The sequence below is a fragment of the Astyanax mexicanus genome, chromosome 10 (genome assembly GCF_023375975.1).
Source record: "Astyanax mexicanus isolate ESR-SI-001 chromosome 10, AstMex3_surface, whole genome shotgun sequence".
NCBI classification, from domain to species: domain Eukaryota; kingdom Metazoa; phylum Chordata; class Actinopteri; order Characiformes; family Acestrorhamphidae; genus Astyanax; species Astyanax mexicanus.
This window is the reverse complement of record NC_064417.1, coordinates 15,458,227-15,478,450: the sequence shown is the minus strand read 5'-3', so window position 1 is coordinate 15,478,450 and position 20,224 is coordinate 15,458,227. Positions and strand designations below refer to the sequence as shown.

The following is a 20,224-nucleotide window of genomic DNA, read 5'->3' as shown; positions in this document are numbered from 1 at the left end:
AAGTTTCATGAATTTTCAATCATGTGTGTTCTGACCGTGTCATGGTTTCACTTTGGTCTAGTGTTGCGTCTCCATTAAATTAATTGCCTGCCATTACGTCATCGTTTCAGCTATCGACTATTCCTTCACAATTTATCACCATGTATGTCTGGGGACTATCCACTGACAATTTAGAGGTAATCTGACAAAGACTCTAGGAGGAGTTCGAATGAGTTTGTGAAAAATATGTAAAAATTCCACAAATTCCAAAATGGCCGACTTACTGTTGGGCGGAGCTAATGCATTCCGATTGCTAATATGTGCAGAATCATATTGTCTATGTTTCTGTCAAAAATCGAGAATATCTGAGAATTTTTGAGAAGGCCACGTCTAATTTATTAGCCGAACCAAATAGGGGGCGCTGTAGAGTCATCTAGCTACACACGACAAAAATGACAATATATATCTAAGTCACTTCGAGGCCTTATTGAATCTGCCAATTATCAAGAGGCTGAGAGCTTTTTATAAATGTGATATAAAATAGGTGGCGCTAGAGAGCTGATGAAACACGAATTTACGAAATTCCAACTTAAGGTCAAAGTTTGGCGTACGCCAAATAGCTCTGTACAATTTTAGGAGTTTTCAAACATCCTAACCACTCCGAAACCCAGCGGGAAACTTTTTATTTTGCAACTTCCTGTCAAAATGGCCGACTTCCTGTTGGGCGGAGTCAAATAAAACCTAGTGATTCTTGTTGTTTATGAAGAGGTAAATGAGTGTACCAAAGTTGGTGCACATTGGACAAACTTCATCCCGGCCAATGCCGACGTTTGGGGGCGCTATGGAGCTCCTGAACCACGCCCATGTCAATGCTCTATGGAACTTTTACATTTTCACCAAGTTTGAGGCCTGTGCCAAAATGCGTGAGTTTTCCCATATCAGAAATGCCTCAAAAATGAGCGAAAGGGACAAGAAGCGTAATAATAATAACGAGTTGTCCCCCTGTCACAGGGGGACGTAGGGCCCTCGCACAACAGCGCAAATCGTACCGGGCCAAACCGAGAAACCGGTAAAAGTAATTTTGAGGTCTTTTTGAGTGTGCCAATTTTCAAGAGTTTTCTATCCTGTTAAACATGTGAAATATCCATTTAAAATACAGGTGGCGCTATGGCGCTGTTAAAATACATGTATTTGAAATTCTAATTCTACATCAAACAACAGCCTTAGATAAGCAGGCTGGTCAAATTTTGTTGGTTTTTCTCCGTTATAACCTCCTCAAAACACCTGGCATTACCTAGGTTTTCACCTCCTGTTTTGATGTGGGATCTCAAAAATTCAACCATCTTCCATTTCGTCCTCGTTTGAGATATCGACTATTCCTTCACAATTTATCATCAGATATGTTCAATGTTTATTTTTACCAAATACCAAGAGAATTCATCAAATTTGCTAGGAGTAGTTTGACAATGTACACAAAAAATGTGTGTAAAATGCAGATATTTCAAAATGGCCGACTTCCTGTTGGGCGGAGTCAGTCCTACCAATGCTGAAAATGTGTGTAATGATGTCTTTTGTGTTTTTGCCAAGTTTCATGAATTTTCAATAATCTGTTTTCTGACCATGTCATGGTTTCACTTTGGTTTAGTGTTGCGTCTCTAGTGACTCAATTGCTCGCCATTGGGTCACCGTTTTACCGATCAACTAATCCTTTGGCAATTATCATCAAATATGTCTGTTGTTCATTTACAGCGAAATAAGAGGTAATCTGACAAAGACTTTAGGAGCAGTTTAAATTAGTTTGTGAAAAATTTGTAAAAATATTACAAATTCCAATATGGCCGACTTCCTGTTGGGCGGAGCTAATACAAGCCAATTGCAAATATGTGCAGGGTCATACTATCTACACTCCTACCAAAATTTGAGAAGATTAGACAAATTTTGACACATCCACAGCTAATTTATTAAACGAACCAATTAGGGGGCGCTGTAGAGTCCGCTAGCTATACATGAAAAAATTGTCAAAATATTTGTAAAGTGTTTTTAGGTCTTATGCAATCTGTCAATTTTCAAGAGGTTTTGAGCATTCCCGTAATGTCAAATATGCATTGAAACCTAGGTGGCGCTATAGAGCCAATGAAATACGTATATATGAAATTTTAATTTCAGATCAAAGTACTGCTTAAATCAAGCAGGCCTGTAAATTTTTGAGAGTTTTCATCCTTTTTAACCTCCTCAAACACCTACCAACACCAGAATGTATTCACTTCCTGTTTTAACGGGGCATCTCAAGCAATTCAACTGTCCGCCATTTCGTCCTCGTTTAAGATATCGACTATTCCTTCGCAATTTATCATCAGGTGTGTTAGTAGTTTATTACTGACAAATATCAAGAGTATTCAACAAATTCCCTAGGAGGAGTTCGACAAAGTATGCAAAAAATGTGTGTAAAATGCACATATTTCAAAATGGCCGACTTCCTGTTGGGCGGAGTCAATCATTCCAATACTAAAAACATGTCTTATGATGTCCCTTGTGTTTTTACCAAGTTTCATGATTTTTCAATAATCTGTTTTATGACTGTGTCATGGTTTCACTTTGGTCTAGTGTTGCGTCTCCATTAAATTAATTGCCTGCCATTACGTCATCGTTTCAGCTATCGACTATTCCTTCGCAATTTATCACCATGTATGTCTGGGGACTATCCACTGACAATTTAGAGATAATCTGAGAAAGACTCTAGGAGGAGTTCGAACGAGTTTGTGAAAAATATGTAAAAATTCTACAAATTCCAAAATGGCCGACTTCCTGTTGGGCGGAGCTAATGCATTCCGATTGCTAATATGTGCAGAATCATATTGTCTATGTTTCTGTCAAAAATCGAGAATATCTGAGAATTTTTGAGAAGGCCACGGCTAATTTATTAGCCGAACCAAATAGGGGGCGCTGTAGAGTCATATAGCTACACACGACAAAAATGACAATATATATCTAAGTCACTTCGAGGCCTTATTGAATCTGCCAATTATCAAGAGGCTGAGCGCTTTCCAAAAATGTCATACGAAATAGGTGGCGCTAGAGAGCTGATGAAACACGAATATACAAAATTTTAATTTACGGTGAAAGTTTGGCCTAAGCCAAATAGCTCTGTAAAATTTTAGGAGTTTTCAAACATCCTAACCACTCCGAAACCCAGCGGGAAACTTTTTATTTTGCAACTTCCTGTCAAAATGGCCGACTTCCTGTTGGGCGGAGTCAAATAAAACCAAGTGATTCTTGTTCTTTATGAAGAGGTCAATGAGTGTACCAAAGTTGGTGCACATTGGACAAACTTCATCCCAGCCAATGCCGACGTTTGGGGGCGCTATGGAGCTCTTGAACCACGCCCATGTCAATGCTCTATGGAACTTTTACATTTTCACCAAGTTTGAGGCCTGTGCCAAAATACGTGAGTTTTCCCATATCAGAAATGCCTCAAAAATGAGCGAAAGGGTCAAGAAGCGTAATAATAATAATAATAAACGGACCAAAAACAATAGGGCTTTGCACCTCCGGTGCAGGCTTCGCCTGCGCCTTCGGTGCTCGGGCCCTAATAATAATAAACGGACCAAAAACAATAGGGCTTTGCACCTCCGGTGCAGGCTTCGCCTGCGCCTTCGGTGCTCGGGCCCTAATAAACGGACCAAAAACAATAGGGCTTTGCACCTCCGGTGCAGGCTTCGCCTGCGCCTTCGGTGCTCGGGCCCTAATAATAAACATTCCAAAAACAATAGGGCTTTGCACCTCCGGTGCAGGCTTTGCCTGCGCCTTCGGTGCTCGGGCCCTAATTATAATCCTTCCAAAAACAATAGGGCTTTGCGGTGCTCGGGCCCTAATAATAACGAGTTGTCCCCCAGTCACAGGGGGACGTAGGGCCCTCGCAAAACAGCGCAAATCGTACCGGGCCAAACCGAGAAACCGGTTAAAGTTGGACCCACATGTGATTTCTCTCGAAATGTGCAGTTATATTGCAGCAGTTTTTCAGCAAAATATGCATTGAAATCTAGGTGGCGCTATAGAGCCGATTAAAAATGTATATATGAAATTTCAATTTCAGATCAAAGGACAGCGTAAGTCAAGCAGGCCTGTAAAGTTTCGTGAGTTTTCAACCTTTTTAACATCCTCAAACACCTACCAACACCAGAATATATTCACTTCCTGTTTTAATAGGGTATCTCAAGCAATTCAACTGTCTGCCATTCAGTCCTCGTTTAAGATATTGACTATTCCTTCGCAATTTATCATCAAGGATGGTAGTAGTTTATTGCTTACGAATATCAAGAGTATTCAACAAATTCCCTAGGAGAAGTTTGACAAAGTATGCAAAAAATGTGTGTAAAATGCACGTTTTTCAAAATGGCCGACTTCCTGTTGGGCGGAGTCAATGATACCCATGGTGACAATGTGTGTAATGATGTCTATTATGTTTCTGTAAAGTTTCATGATTTTTCAAACACCTGTGTTCTGACCATGCTAATGTTTCTATTTGGGCTAATGTTGCGTCTCCATAAAATCAATTGCCCGCCATTTTGTCATTGTTTAAGCTATCGACTATTCCTTCGCAATTTAGCACCAAGTATGTCTGGAGACTATCCAAACCCAATTTTGAGGTAATCTGACGAAAACTCTAGGAGGAGTTTGAATGAGTATGTGAAAAATGTGTAAAAATTTCACAAAATCCAAAATGGCCGACTTCCTGTTGGGCGTAGCTAATGCATGCCAATTGGTAATATGTGCGGAATCATATTTTGTATGTTTCTACCAAATATCAAGAATATCAGAGAATTTTTGAGAAGGCCACGGCTAATTTATTAGTCGAACCAAATAGGGGGCGCTGTAGAGTCATCTAGCTACACACAACAAAAATGACAATATATATCTCAATCATTTCGAGGCCTTATTGAATCTGCTAATTATCAAGAGGCTGAGGGCTTTCCAAAAATGTCATACGAAATTGGCGCTAGAGAGCTGATGACACACGAATATACAAAATTTAAATTTAAGGTCAAAGTATGGCCTAAGCCAAATAGGTCTGTAAAATTTTAGGAGTTTTCAATAATCTTAACCCCTCCGAAAACCAGCCGGAAACTTTTTTTTTGCGACTTCCTGTCAAAATGGCCGACTTCCTGTTGGGCGGAGTCAAATAAATCCAAGTGATCCTTGTTCTTTATGAGGAGGTCAATGAGCGTACCAAAATTGGTGCACATTGGACAAACTTCATCCCGGCCACTGCCGACGTTTGGGGGCGCTATGGAGCTCCTGAACCACGCCAAAGTCCAAGCTCTGTGGAACTTTTAAATTTTCGCCAAGTTTGAGGCCTGTGCCACAATGCGTGAGTTTTCCAGTATCGGAAATGCTTCAAAAATGGGTGAAAGGGTCAAGAAGCGTAATAATAATAATAAACGGACCAAAAACAATAGGGCTTTGCACCTCCGGTGCAGGCTTCGCCTGCGCCTTCGGTGCTCGGGCCCTAATAATAATAATAATAAACGGACCAAAAACAATAGGGCTTTGCACCTCCGGTGCAGGCTTCGCCTGCGCCTTCGGTGCTCGGGCCCTAATAAACGGACCAAAAACAATAGGGCTTTGCACCTCCGGTGCAGGCTTCGCATGCGCCTTCGGTGCTCGGGCCCTAATGAGGGGTCCCCCTCTCACAGGCACTCCACCCAACAGGAAGTCGGCCTTTTTGAAATATCTGCATTTACACACAAGTATGTTGTCAAACTACTCCTAGGAAATTTGTTGAATTCTCTTGATATTTGGCAAAAATTAACATTGAACATATGTGATGATAAATTGTGAAGGAAAAGTTGATATCTCAAACAAGTTGAATTTTTGAGATGCCCCATCAAAACAGGATGTTGACACCTAGGTAATGCTAAGTTATAACGGACAAAATCTCACAAAATTTGACAGGCCTGTTTATCTGAGGCTGTTCTTTGATTGTCCCAATTTTTTATCGTATCTGTCAGGAGGATCAGAAAAAACTGCACACAGCGCATTTTAGTAACATTACCTTTCCTGTGTTGTGTATTGTGAGTGTTACATTAAATTAAACTGTGAACATGTTATTAATCCACACAGTATAGAGAGAACAGAACCAATTCAAGCGCTGTCCCTGTTTCTGGCTTTACGGTCACGAAAGTTACGATCACTGGTTTTATACTGATTATAAAACACCTGATCCAACTAATCAACTAACAACCAGCTTATCAACTATCTGCCCTCACTGAGGCAAGCTGAGTGAGTTCAGCACGAAAATTAGCATTACAGGGTTACTCTTAACCAGATGTGGAAAGTAACGAATTACATTTACTCACGATACTGTAATTAAATAGATTTTATGAGTAATTTGTCATTTTTTAAGTAGTTTTTAAAATTTTTACTTTTACTCAAGTACATTTTGACACAAGTAATTTACTTCGCTACATTGGAAAACTTCCCGTTACTGAGTAAAAAATAAAATGCCGGGAAAAAAACTGTCTGAACTAAAAAAAATAAATAAAAAATACGAAGCGCAGATAAAATAGCCTCGTTATTGAAAAGGCATATTAAGGTAAATTGATTGTTTCCTACAGTTGACATATGTTGATAAGATATTGTAGTAACCTAGTGATGCACTAATGGTGAATTTGTAATGTTTGCTGTGGCTTGGTACATGCCAAGACATGTCGAGGTTTGTTTGCTAGGTCTAGGCTATGATTCAGGGTTGTAAGTTCGTTTGGAGAGTGTGTGTGAGCTTTTATGAGTTTAGGTGTAGAGGTGTGTAATTTAGGTTCAAAAAGTAAAAATCCATCCCAGGATTTCGCTCCCATTGCCTGGCTGGCTCTGGAGTTCAGTGGGATGGATTTTTAATTTCTGGACCTGGATTATCCACCCCTAGCTACGTGTGAGTTTGGCTCATCCTTAAAGAACCGTTCTAGGTTCCAAGCTGACTAAGAGAGCTGAGAGTAGACAACACTAGCATCAAAGCAAAAGCTTCTACTTTATCATCTTAACGCGCCCTGGCTCACCCGCGGGCCAGAAAAATCTTATAATAAATATCTGGCTGTGTTTATGAATAATTATAGGCTCAATATATACAATACACAATATGCCATATATTGAAGTTTAGAATCTCTGGTTTTCAGTTGTTTAGCCTATTTAGCTGCATTTCCTTTCAGAAAATAAACATTTACAGTGAAATATGCCTTGTTTATTAAAAATATTACTTATAATTTGCATATTTGCTTTTTACGTATGTCCATATTTGATCCAATGTTATACATCATTCCAACCGTCTAACTCCCAGAATTACGGAACTGCAAACGATTTCACTGTATAGTTCCTAAATTAGAGCCTAAACAGTGTGTTAGACTGTTTTATACAGTTTTATAGCAGCTAGTGTAATCCCCTTGGGTTAACTAGAGGTCAAAAGTCACACACACAGCTTCCACCAGCTCCCTCCTCCTCATTTTTGTCAAAGCAGTGCTTATAATATCGAATTTAACGCTTTAGGTTTGGCTGGGTTTACAGCTTACAAATGCACATGCGCTGAATGAGTCTTCTCTGAAGAAAGACGTGGATGTGGAGGGGTCTGTAACCCGACACTGTCACTGAGCAGATTTATAGAATACAGAAACACATTCTTAACTGCAAAGTAAGTTATACAATCAGTAGTTTTTGTTCTTATAAAGTTTCCAGTCCTTTGGAGAAAGAAAGGAATATCCCAGAAGCAGATCACTATAATATCTAACCAGTGAAAGAAAGCAGTTTATAATTTTACATGGTGAATGTAAAGACCTTGTAGCTAAATAAAGAACTGTAAAAACACTTATATAAACACATGTATAAATATTTCATTTTAAAATAAAAAAAATGTAACATTTGAAAAGCACCTGTTTTTTCTTGTTTTTACCGTATTTTGAATATTACATGTTCAATTGTATATTTTAAAGTGTTTTCAGTTAATTTTGTAATATTAATTGATCAAATTAAAATTATCTGAAGAATTTAATATTAGTTTAAAAAGCTTTAAAATTTAGGTATGTATTTTCAGGCAGAAAAGGTTTTGTTGACTATTTTTATGTTTTGTTTACTGCATAACTTTTTGTAAATTCATGTCATTGATTTAATAGCTTTAATGTTAATCTGCAACAAATGTAGCAAAAAAGAGAATTGAATGTGTCCAAACTTTTGACTGATACTTTATATTATTACTATATGCAATATTTGTAAGTTCATTGTGCAAAGTTACAGTCTACAGCTGGTTGGTAAAGCATGTAGTAAGGATAGATATGATGTCTGTGTGAGTCTGTTTGTAAAATATTTTTATTACATCCCTCTGAATCTCTGAAGACTTTTTTAGCATCATTTCAGTTCTTATAGTCATCTAATCATCGGGTGTAGTGCACTATTGGCCTGTGTAGTGCGGCCTAGGCTTCTGTTTATAAGGTCATTTTCTCTTTTCATTACTTTTAAGTAGTTTGAAAAGCAGTAATTGTATACTTTCATTCATACGTTTTTTGTATATTTTATTTAAGTAAAAGGTTTGAGTTGATACTTCAAGTATTTTTAAACCCCAGTATCTATACTTCTGCTTGAGTAATGAATGTGAATACATTTGACACCCTTGCTACTAATGTGTATTAACACCTAAATTAATAGTATATTAAATGCACTGAAAGCTGTATGAAATGCATCTGTCAGCGCAATGTTAACAAGAGATTGAGGCAAATATAACCTAAATACCTTAGCTAATGATCATGGATTACATAGATCCCTTTTAGACATTAAACAACGCTAAACTAAACTGGAGACATATCAAACTGCGTAGGTTAGCTAACAAGTTAGTTAGCTGAGCTGCGCTACGTTATGTGCTTAACCTGCATCCACAAATAGAGTTTACGTTTCAGAAAGTCTTGGTGGTGAGAGAAATGCCTCATAATGTTTGCTGTGTTTATGTTCCGCTGATTTTCATCACAGATTGTTTGCGCTGAGTTTTGTTCTCCATGGCAGCGCAGCTAAACTTTTCCCAGCAATGTTTATTACGGTTAGTGGGAGAGACGCTGTGTGAATCCGTGTAGCCTGGGGTCTGTTTGCGTGGCTCGGGGGAACCGGTGTTCTGACGAGTTATGCTACCCATCAATATGTACTTCTTTACGGCACTGCGCATGCGCCGACCAACATTCTTTTTCGTATGATTTCATGTTTTTAATGATATTTCCTTAAGTTTTTATTGGGAAAATTAAACAATCTGCTTGAATGTTTAAAAAAAAACATGTAAATAGCCGTTAAAGCATAGCAATGGCAAGTTAAAAATAATAATAATGAACTGTAAAACTATAAAAATACGGTTTATAGTCACCTATACATAATTTATGACTTGTATTTTTTTTTACATCAAATAATTAAAAGTTACTATGTAACTTTTGTTCAAAGTACATTTTAAATTGAGTACTTTTTTTTATGTGATCGTGTGGTCACCTGTCCTGCACGCCTATGTGAGCCACGAACGCACATTCTAATCTCTGCAGCTTGTCATGTATCTCTAGTAACAATTACATACATGATTAAGGAATAATTTACCCTTCTTATTGATTATGAATCACTTTAAATAAATACATTTCCATCACAGGAGGAAGCAGTCTGGATGAGGAGATCCAGTAACAGGAAATTATGTATATGTAGCTAGACTATCAGTATCCAGGGTTGGACCAGTATAATTAAAGCTCATACCAATAGAACAGCCAAACACGCCACTATCTCTCATCTTAGCTACACTGGTAAATCGTGTTGCAGCGTTTAAAGCTGGTTCTCTGTAATTATGCGCTGTTGGGTCAGAGAGGGCAGTTAGTTCATTAGTTGGATCAGCTGGCTGTAAATATGCTGTAAACGGCCGGAGTTCGCTGTTGTTGCGCCGAAAAGAGTCCCCTCCTGATCTTGAAGCTAATGCAAACAAAAAGCACATATGCAGAGACTCTCTGCGTGACATCAGCGGTTTCATAAAGCTCCGTTTTCCCCGTCCTCACAGCACTGCTAGGAGCAGAGTTTTCAAAAATCTCCACCTTGTAAGGTGTTTTTGAAAAGCTCTGTTTTCAGTCACAGAAAACACAGTTTTTGTGTGGACAGAAGGCCAAAACGGAGCCAAAAATCTAAGACTTAAAAAGAATTATGTTCATGCTTTTTTTTATAGCGAAGAAAGCAATGTTTGTTTCCGGATGAGCTGATTGTAGGGTGATCAGATTCCATTTCGCCAGATGTGGAACAAAGACTATGTTTGTGTGGGACAATATGGGACACCTTGTCCCACACAATTAAACATTTCTATCCTGCCCCTTTATCACATAAGAGACTGCAAATAAAAATATTCATATTCTAATCCCATTCTGCAGATTCCTCAGGGTTTTCTGTTGTTATTTTGCGGCTAGCGCGAGCGTTATACATAGGAACTAACGCCGTGGACCGCGAGGTGCCGCCACGCTTCGCGAGCACATTCGCCAAAACACTGCTCGCTTTAAAACTGCTGGAGTGGAAACAGCGCTTATAAATAAATGAACAAACACATACTCACACCCCTTACAAAAAAGAAGTTTATTCAAGTGAATTATTAGTATACTTCTCTTGAACTAAAATTAAGCAGGTATGCTTTCAGTTTACTTTTTTTGTTCTTCTCAGTGACATAACACAATTATACTTAAGGATACTTGGCTTGTACTTTTTTTTGGTATATATTGATCAAAACATTAAGTAATTTTGTCTTATATGTAAAGTGTGCTGTAGTTTTAGGTGGAATACCTTACAGTAAGTAGTACATGAGGAGTGGCTCTGAACCTCATCATTTAAAGTGTAATTAACCAACATAAAACACAAACATTTTGCAGATTTTATTACAAATATTCTTTGAAGGTGCGAGTTTTGTAACAGGCTTCATTTATTTATAAGCTATTAACATACATACATACATACATACATACATACATACATACATACATACATTCTCTCTCACTCTCTCTCTCTCTCTCTCTCTCACTTACACACATATACTCTCTCAGAAACTCACTCTTACATACACAAACTGACACATACATTTACATACAGGGGTGGACAATGAAACTGAAACACCGGTCATTTTAGTGTGGTTCAATTAGCAGAGTAAGAGCACAGTTTTGCTCAAAATATTACAATACACACAACATTATGAGTGACATACCAAAGTTTAAAAGAGGACAAATTGTTGGTGCACATCTTGCTGGCGCATCTGTCACCAAGACAGCAAGTCTTTGTGATGTATCAAGAGCCATGGTATCCAGGGTAATGTCAGTATTTCACCAAGAAGCACGAACCACATCCAACAGGATTAACTGTGGACGCAAGAGGAAGCTGTCTGAAAGGGATGTTCGGGTGCTAACCCCGATTGTATCCAAAAAATATAAAACCGCGACTGCCCAAATCACGGCAGAATTCAATGTGCACCTCAACTCTCCTGTTTCCACCAGAACTGTCCGTCACCACAATAAATTATTGTGGTCTAAAATAAGATGTTTCAGTTTCATTGTACAACCCCTTTATATTCACAATCACACACACTCACAAACACACATTCACTCACTCACACACACACACAATCTCACACTCTCATGCACTTACATACGAACTCACTCACACACTCTCAATCACACGTACACACACTCACACTCTTATTCTCACACACTCTTACACACTAATAATCTCACACACCCTTTCTCACATATATTCACTTTCTCACACACACACTCTTATTCTCATGTGCACACTCAAAATCTTGCACACACTCTCAAAATCTCACACTCACTCTTACACACACACACACACTCTTACGCACACACTCACACTTTCTTACATATATTCACTTTCTCACACACACTCACAAAATCTCACACACTCACACACACTTACAAAATCTCACATATTCACTCACTCTCTCACACACACAGTAACTGACACCCACATTCACACACACTCATACACAATCACACTCTATCACATACGCACTTACACACAACTCACACACTCTGTCTCACACACACTAAGTGACACACACACACACATTCACACACTCATACACAAACACACTGTTGTACACGCATTCATTCACTCACACACCACTCATACATACACACACTCACTCACACATATGCACTTACACACTCACACAAACACACAGTCTCTCGCTTATTCTCTGTCAAAGAAGAAGTGGTGAGTTGAAGCAGAGAAATGTGGAAAATGTGATGTTATTAGAAACAGGTATTTGCTGTGGTAAAAAAAAGGCACAGAAAAAACAAATCATTGATTTTAAAAAGCATATGCTATATTGTAATCTGTATTGTTGTCAGAGTATACATTTTGGGCCATATTGCACAGCCCTAGGCCAGCAAGTCCTCTTTGTTTTAATTTGATTAAACATGTAGCCTATGTTTGGTATGGTGACAGATTAGTTTGCGTTAATCTGCTTTTGAAATTCCTGTTATATTGGCAATACCTCTGTGCAGAGGCAATGGGTGCAACTCCAAGTAGCTGAATGCATTCATTAGAAGTACAAACACATTTGGACATATAGTGTGCCATTTAACCAAGCATGTGCATAAGAATGCAAATATGATGATGCTAAAGCCCTAGATGTTTTTGTTTTAATTTTGCTAAACTAAGTTTGTCATGCTAATATAGCATAGTTCTATTCAACTATTCAGCTACTGACTATTTACTTGTCTGGTCATGTTTTAGTGTTGGACTTCCCTAAAGAACTTTCAGAAATGTTTGACCCTACAAAAGGTAAAGTGTCCTTGATCTTTCCTGATCTGATACTTAATGTTTACAGTTGTGCAGTTCACATACCCCAACAGAGTTTGGTAAGTTTGGTAAGTTGTTGGGTGAAGCCAACATTTAAATCATAATGACAATCAAAAACAAATGACCCTGATTAAAAGTTCACATACCTTGGTGATTTTGGCCTGGTAACATGCACATAATTTATCACAAATAGGTTTGAATGGCTAATCTGTTTGCTTGTAATCAGTGTGTGTGTATAAAAGCTGAGTGGGTTTCTGGGATCCAGACAGACTGGCATCTTTCGCTTCTAGATTGTGAGTCATGGGAAAATCAAAATAATTGTCAGTTGATCTATGAGGAAAGGTAGTTGAACTGTATAAAACTGGAAGGGGATATGAAAAGATATCCAGGGAATTGATAATTCCAGTAAGCAGTGTTCAAATTGTGAAAATCAGGGGCTCTGTAAAAACCAAAACCAACTAAAAATTTGGCCACAACTGCCAGGAAAATTGATTGGGATGCAAAAAAACCCCACAAATAACTGCTGAAATACAGGACCCTTTATACAGAAAATAATCGGTGAAGCAGTTTCAAGATGCACAATAAGGAGACACTTAAAACTTTGAGTGTGTGTGGAGATTTGTTGGCTTGTGAATGTATTCGAGACTTATAGGACTTTCTCAAAACTAAACAACTTTAGAGAACATTTATAGCAGTCCAGTCCGAATGGACTTTGTTTTAAAGTTCCAAGGCTCTGGTGTTGGTGTATTTTGGCTTTAAGCCAAATGAGCAAGGAGAAACATTAACTTGTATGAGTCGGTATGTTGACCATCCAGCCCGATTATTGTTACCCCATAGAAATCCGGCAAAATAAAATGAAATACTGTCCCACAAGGTGAACATGTTGGTGTTCCTTGCTCGCAATTTGTCTAACATTTACATTAAAAAATACATTTATAGCCAAAGCTATGGCCTGCTGTGTTTGATTATATGGACACTTGTGTTTTTGAGTTCATTTGTGTTTTATAGCAGAGAGAATCTGCAAGTGTCTTTGTGTTATGTCCAGAGTCCAAAAAAAAAAAAGAATTAATGTAAATGTTACTGTAATCTATTTGTTGTTACTTTCTTTTTTTTATAAAGGACTTTTTAATATTTAGTGCAGTCTGTTCTTAATAATACATTCTCTATAGTGGTGCTTTAAAATGACTTTGTCTATCGCAATCATTTATGGGACATCCAGAATTATCATCCAGAAAATGTTATCCTGACAGGCCTAACTGGAGGCTTTTTTCCGAGAAGAATAGGCAGCTTTAATAAAGAGCCTTATCCACAACTACCATAAAACACTTCAAACTGTCATTGATGTTAGAGAGGGCAATACACAGTATTAAGAACTGGGGTGTGTCAAGTTTTGATCAGGGTAATTTGGATGTTTTTGATTGTCATTATAATTTAAAAAGAGAAAACACAGTAGTTTGACAATAAATGGCTTCACCCAACCACTAACTATGACTGGGGGGGTGGGGTTATCATTGTTCATATTCTCTGATAAAAGGTTCTGCCGAGTATGTATACTTTTGTGCACAACTGTATATGATTTGTGATGTTGCCCAGTTGGGTTTTTGCTTACTACTTCACCTGTCATTTGCAGAAATCATGAATACAGATCTGCTGGAGGAGCTCATGTCTTCAGAAGGTAAAGCTACTCTGACATCAAGCTTTATTTCTATAGTTTACTACTTCATGTAAAGATTCTTACTAAAGTAAGAATTTTTTTCATTTATGAGCACATTTACAGCCATTCAGACCTGCCATCATTTTTTTTGATGTTTGGCAGATCTGAGCCTGTTCTTTTATTAAAGATAAATATATACAGTATTTTAAAAAGTATATTTCAATAGTTGTGTTGGGATTACAGCCCTGTTAGAGTTTTTATATTAATGCAAAATATTCTGAAGTTAATTAGTCAACATTAGTAACCTGTGCATCCTATAACTTTATAACTATAACTATCTAAAAATATGTAGTTAATTCACATTAATGACTGTGCTGTTAAATGCAAAGGACAGTTCCAAACAATACAGTAGGGTTGCCTAGTCCTGGTCTTGGTGAGCTACCTTTCTGAGCTGAATCTCACAGCTCACACAGATGCTGGCCATATTTGTGTTGGACTGGAGCCTTTATGGGTGATTAGACTCCTCTGCATTAGAGAGAATCATATGTACAAAGGGCTTCAGTTGCATGTATATTTTCCAACCAAGCAGGAGCAAATGTGTTACAAATATTAGTGTTTAGAAACTGGCTGAGGCCAGCTGAGGCCTGGCCCTTGTGAATTAGATTAGCCTACCCATCTGCATTAGAGGTTGCTTTTCCTCACCCTCTTTGTTTCTTTTTTTTTAGTTTTCTCTCCACTCCTTCGCCTCTCTCCTCCTCCTGGTGACCATGACTACATCTATAATCTGGACGAGACAGAAGGCCTATGTGACCTTTTTGATGTTCCCATTGCTAACCTTTGACCTGATGATAGTAGTATACTTGTTTAAGAAAAAAAAGTATTTTTTTAAACATTTTCAGAGATAATGTGTGTGGCTCTGTCTCTGGTTTGTGTAAATAAGCTGAGTTTCGTATGTATATAGAGTTGTGGTGGTGGTGGTGGTGTTTTTGTTTTTTTAGTAGTATATTAAAGTAGTTCTATATTCACCACCTAAAAACAATGATCTAAATAGTGGCACATGTTTCCCTTCTTTATGGTTCTCCATACTGCTAAAACTTTCATGAAGTCAGCACCTCTTTAGTGTGAACCTGTCATTTTCACCTAGAACATCCAGACAGCTGTACTTTCTAAAATTTTTAACTAATTGTTAGTACATGGAACAGAGTTCTTTGCCCTGTTTGAGCAGAACATTGTTTTGTTACTTTTCTTTTTTCCAAAGTGTTTTGAAAAATGGTGTTGACCACCTTAATTGTTTTGCTCTGTTCTTTATATTATAAATGGAATAACAGTTGTCGTTTTATTTTTGACAAGAATTTACGAAAAACATGAAACAGATTTTTTTATTATTATTTTGGAGGTGGACATCCCTTTCCATGTTCTCCAGGATTTCCCTGTATTTTGCTACATATACTTTACCGTTACAAGCCTTCTAGGCTCTGTTTTCAAAAAGAATTCCTGCTGCAGGATTCTGCTACCACTGAGCATCACTGTGGGGATGGGCTGTTAGTGGCTGTTTTGGTCTCATCAGATCAAATAACTTCTTCCATTTGACTTGGGATTCACCCACATTTTTTAAAACAAAATGTAGGTGAGATTTATAAACTTTTCCATAAATTATTGACTGGTGAACAAACTGGCAACATTTGTGAAATGCAGTGTCTCTCCCATCTTAGCTGCTGGGGCTTTTATGTAATTCAGAGTGGTCCATCCCCTGGCTTCAGTTGCCGTTTTTGAGTTATGTGAATTTTTTTTTCTTATTCTTCTTCCACTCCCCACCTCCTTTATGGTATTCTTCATCTTCATTGCACACAGGTGATCTCCATTTTCATTAATTGTTAGAATACTAGCACCAGGTTTTTGGACCTTTTATAAATTAGGTTAGTCTCATAATGCATGAAATCTTTTTACACATTTTATAATAAACTATACTTTTTCACTTTGTCATTTAAAAAAGTATTTTTGTAAACCCTTGTCAAAACCAAAAAATATTGTTCATGATTCCATTTATAAAAACAATGAACAGGGGAAAGTAAAAGGAAAAGAATACTTGTAATGGGATCTATATAATATAGGAACACCAGTATCTTTAAAAAAAAGTTTTGGGTGAAGTTTTCTTAGGCACTTATTGTACTACATCTGTGAAAGGAAAGTTAAAATAAACGAAGTTGGTTGATAAAGAAACCTACTATACTAAGTGCACATTTCTGCATAATTGAATACGTAAGATGTAAACAGTTCATGTACAGTAGGTATGGTGTGAAATGGTCATAGTAGAAAACTAAAGGTTTTGGATCAAATCCTTTAAATCAAAGATACAATTTGTCAAGTCAAATTGTGTTCTTTAAAATGTCTTTCATTATAGTCACTATTGTGAACAACTCTGCCTTAGTAGGTTTCTTTATACTGGGACTTTTCACAACAGACCACTCTGAATGACCCAACCATTTAATTATGCCAAAATTCTGAGCTTTAAAATTGTTTGCTTGGAGTTTATTTGTATATTAGCATGTGATCTGATATTCGCTTGTTAAGAGAAAAATATCATGGATTTCTGCAAAAGTTGTAATAATGTAATGTTTTGGACAGATATGCAGATGATTACAGGTATCCTCCCACAAGATGGCGTAAAATGCTCGATTTGACCAATTGCTTGCCATTAAGGCTGTCTGTCGGCCATTCCATGCCTAACTGCATCTCCTTTTGTATGCAGGATAGAGGCAGCCCAACAGGCACCTTTCAGTTCTGCTATAGACATATATGAACCCAATAAACATATAATTTTGCTCTAATATTGTAATCATTGACATATCATTACATTTATACACATAACATTTTGTTTGATTCCAACAACTCTTCCTCTGTACTGTGCAGTTTCCTCTTCTGTGCAAAGGTTTTAGGCACCCATGACACCTTTAAAAGGCTTCTTATCTGTGCAGAATTGGTCAGTTACCCTGACGAAGTTTAAGCCTGTTTGCAGACTGTATGTTCCCTTTAGGGGAAAATTTCCATTTCCATTTTCCATTTCCATTTTCTTTGTGAATGTTGCTTTGTTCACCTCAAAAGATATTGACTGTTTTTTCAGATGCAATTGTAGGTGCCTAAAATATCTACACAGTACTCTGTACTACATATTTTTTGGTAACACTTTCGGATAAGGGTACATGAAATGGCATGAATTCAAGCCGTAATTCATGAGTTAGTAATTATTAATTCATGCACATAATACATCATGAGTCATCATGAGTATACATGAAGTAAGCATGTCTCATACATGTGTTAGTTCATGTATTAATTAAGGTACAAATGTCATTTACTGGCATGAGTTTTTATTGATGTTCATGCAGGTCTTTATGGGAGTCAGGGAAATTGAGGTAAAAACCAAAGGGTCAGCCCACACCTCAAAAACATAATTCAGCATTACTTACGAGTTTATGATGTTGTGGCCCTCAAACTAAAGTGGTACAGTGTTCATTCTGTAATACTGGTGATGTTAATGATAAAAAACAGAGGAACCATGGGTTAAGCAAACATTCTTTATTGTTTTGAATCTTAACAGTGTACATGGATGAATTGGCATCACATAGCAAAGCTTTAAATAAAATAATTAAAAAAAATAAGGTAACCCTTTCAATTACAGTCCCCTAAGTTCTAAGTATTACCCAGGTAATTGTGAGGTACAACCTTAAGTACAAGTAATTATTTTGGTTAACAACAAGATAGTAAGTATCAGGACAGTCTTGCCTAATTGCACTGAAATGTCTCACAGGTTCTAGATATTAAACAGGTACATGGGAGGTACAAACTCCAAAGTACTAGGTAATTATTTGTTAACAAGATGGTAAGAAAAATAACAGTTCAACTTAATGATCTTTTCATCGTTATCACCAGTATTGCAGAATGAATATTGTACCACTTTACTTTGAGGGCCACAACATCATGAACTCATAAAGAATTGTGCTTAAGTAAGGCTGAATTATGTTTTTTCTATGAGGTGTGGGCTGACCCTTTGGTTTTTGTCCTCAATTTTCCTGACTCGCATGAAGATCTGCATAAACATCATTAATATTAGTAAATGACATCTGTACCTTTAATTACTACATGAACTAATGCATTAACACTTGTATGAGACATGCTTACTTCATGTATATTCACGATGACTCACAATGTATTATGTGTATGAATTAATTATTACTCACTCATAAAATACTGCATGAATTCATTTCAAGTTTTTTTTTTCTTTAGTTAGTCGGTTTGTATGTTCCTTTTTGTGGGATTTATCTACACGGCCACTTAAGTGAAACACAGCATGAAATCTGACAGTGTGAAGTCCAATTAAGAAAGGTAGGAACTAAACCCTCCTTCAAGTATAATTTTTTTTATTTGTTTTTTCAAAATATATATCTGCTTTCTAATCTATTATTTGAACTATGACTCAATGGATAGCAGTAATATGAAAGGTAAATACTTTAATACATTAACTTTTGTATTCCACTGTCATAATACCTGCATTTAAAGCTTTTACCTATAAAGTTTTTACCTGTTTGTGTGTATATGTATTTTAGCTTAATGCAGCTAAAACAATTTTATGTTTGTGTACAAATCTGTGTAAAGAAGAGAATGTGTTAAATCCAGGGTATTGAGTAATAGTTCAAACATTATCATTTGTCACTTTGTTAAGCTTAGCATGTATTACCCCAGATGATAAAGCCTGTTACTGTCTGCGGAAGGATATTTCTATGGTTAAAGCATTTTACAATTTATTTTTCTATTTCATATTTAGACAAATGGTCTTAGTGTGGACTGATAACATTGCACTTTATAACCGTATCATTCCTTTGTTTGCTTCTATTCCAAACCTGTGTTTTTCTGTTTAATTGCCATCTACCATGGTCATTTGTCACAAGTCGATCAGTAGCCTAACTGACTCACTGTCTTAGAAAAATAAATATCTGTATTTGTAAAGGTGGTCCCTTGAGTGATTAAGCCAGCATGGGTTCATGGCCTCCACCTCTTTACTATTAACAAATCTACACTCTATTATCTGTTGCAAAAATGGTGAACAAACCATTTGAAACCACGATTACCACGAGGAATAGAAGTTATTACATTTTATTTTATTATGATGGAAGTTTGGCAGTGAGAGACTATAGGGTTGAATCAGTGTACTTTGCATAAATTAGACAACATAAAACACATTGTGCATAAAATTTACGAAGATAAAATCGAAAAAGATTTAAAAGTACAACTAAAACTGAAGAAAATGGGCTAAATCATAGACAGAAATGTGCAAGTTTCAACTGTCAGCACACATAAAAAAGAAATGTGTTAAATTTCAGTTAAAATGGCAATCAAATACATTTGCATGTATCCTAAACACTTACTGCTGTTTTACCATGGTTTGCTATCTAGGTCCTTGTAATTGGCCAATGTTCTTAGATATTTTTTTTTTTCTGACCAGAAAACATTTTTTGGTTCTTTCTTGGTTTTATTTCGTCTTCGCTGGTTTCCTTTTTCACAAGTCTTAATAGACTTGCTTTAGTAAAGCAAGGTAAGCTAGGTGCATCCAGCTCTCATTTTTGTCAGAAAATGTCAGGGGAAAAAAGCAAAACATACGTAGTTTAGATGAACAAAAAGCAACAGTATTTAAACCTTAAAACTCATTCACATAACCTTTTTTTGCATGCAAATTGATATGTATTATGATGTCCA

The 20,224-nt window shown here is 36.9% G+C and overlaps 1 protein-coding gene across 4 annotated transcripts in view; it reads left to right on the top strand.

Annotated features, from left to right (window-relative positions):
- Positions 1 to 19,477, top strand: part of e2f4 (E2F transcription factor 4) — a 106,228-nt gene extending 86,751 nt beyond the window's left edge. For 3 of the 4 annotated variants that reach the window (XM_049484529.1, XM_049484528.1, XM_049484527.1), the window contains 3 exons: positions 12,757 to 12,804; positions 14,453 to 14,497; positions 15,202 to 19,477. In XM_049484529.1, coding sequence (XP_049340486.1) covers positions 12,757 to 12,804; positions 14,453 to 14,497; positions 15,202 to 15,317 — 209 coding nt within the window. In that variant the 3' untranslated portion in view covers positions 15,318 to 19,477. The remainder of the gene's footprint in view (positions 1 to 12,756; positions 12,805 to 14,452; positions 14,498 to 15,201) is intronic. The other variant, XM_049484530.1, reaches the window with a different exon arrangement.
- Positions 19,478 to 20,224: the final 747 nt, after the last annotated feature.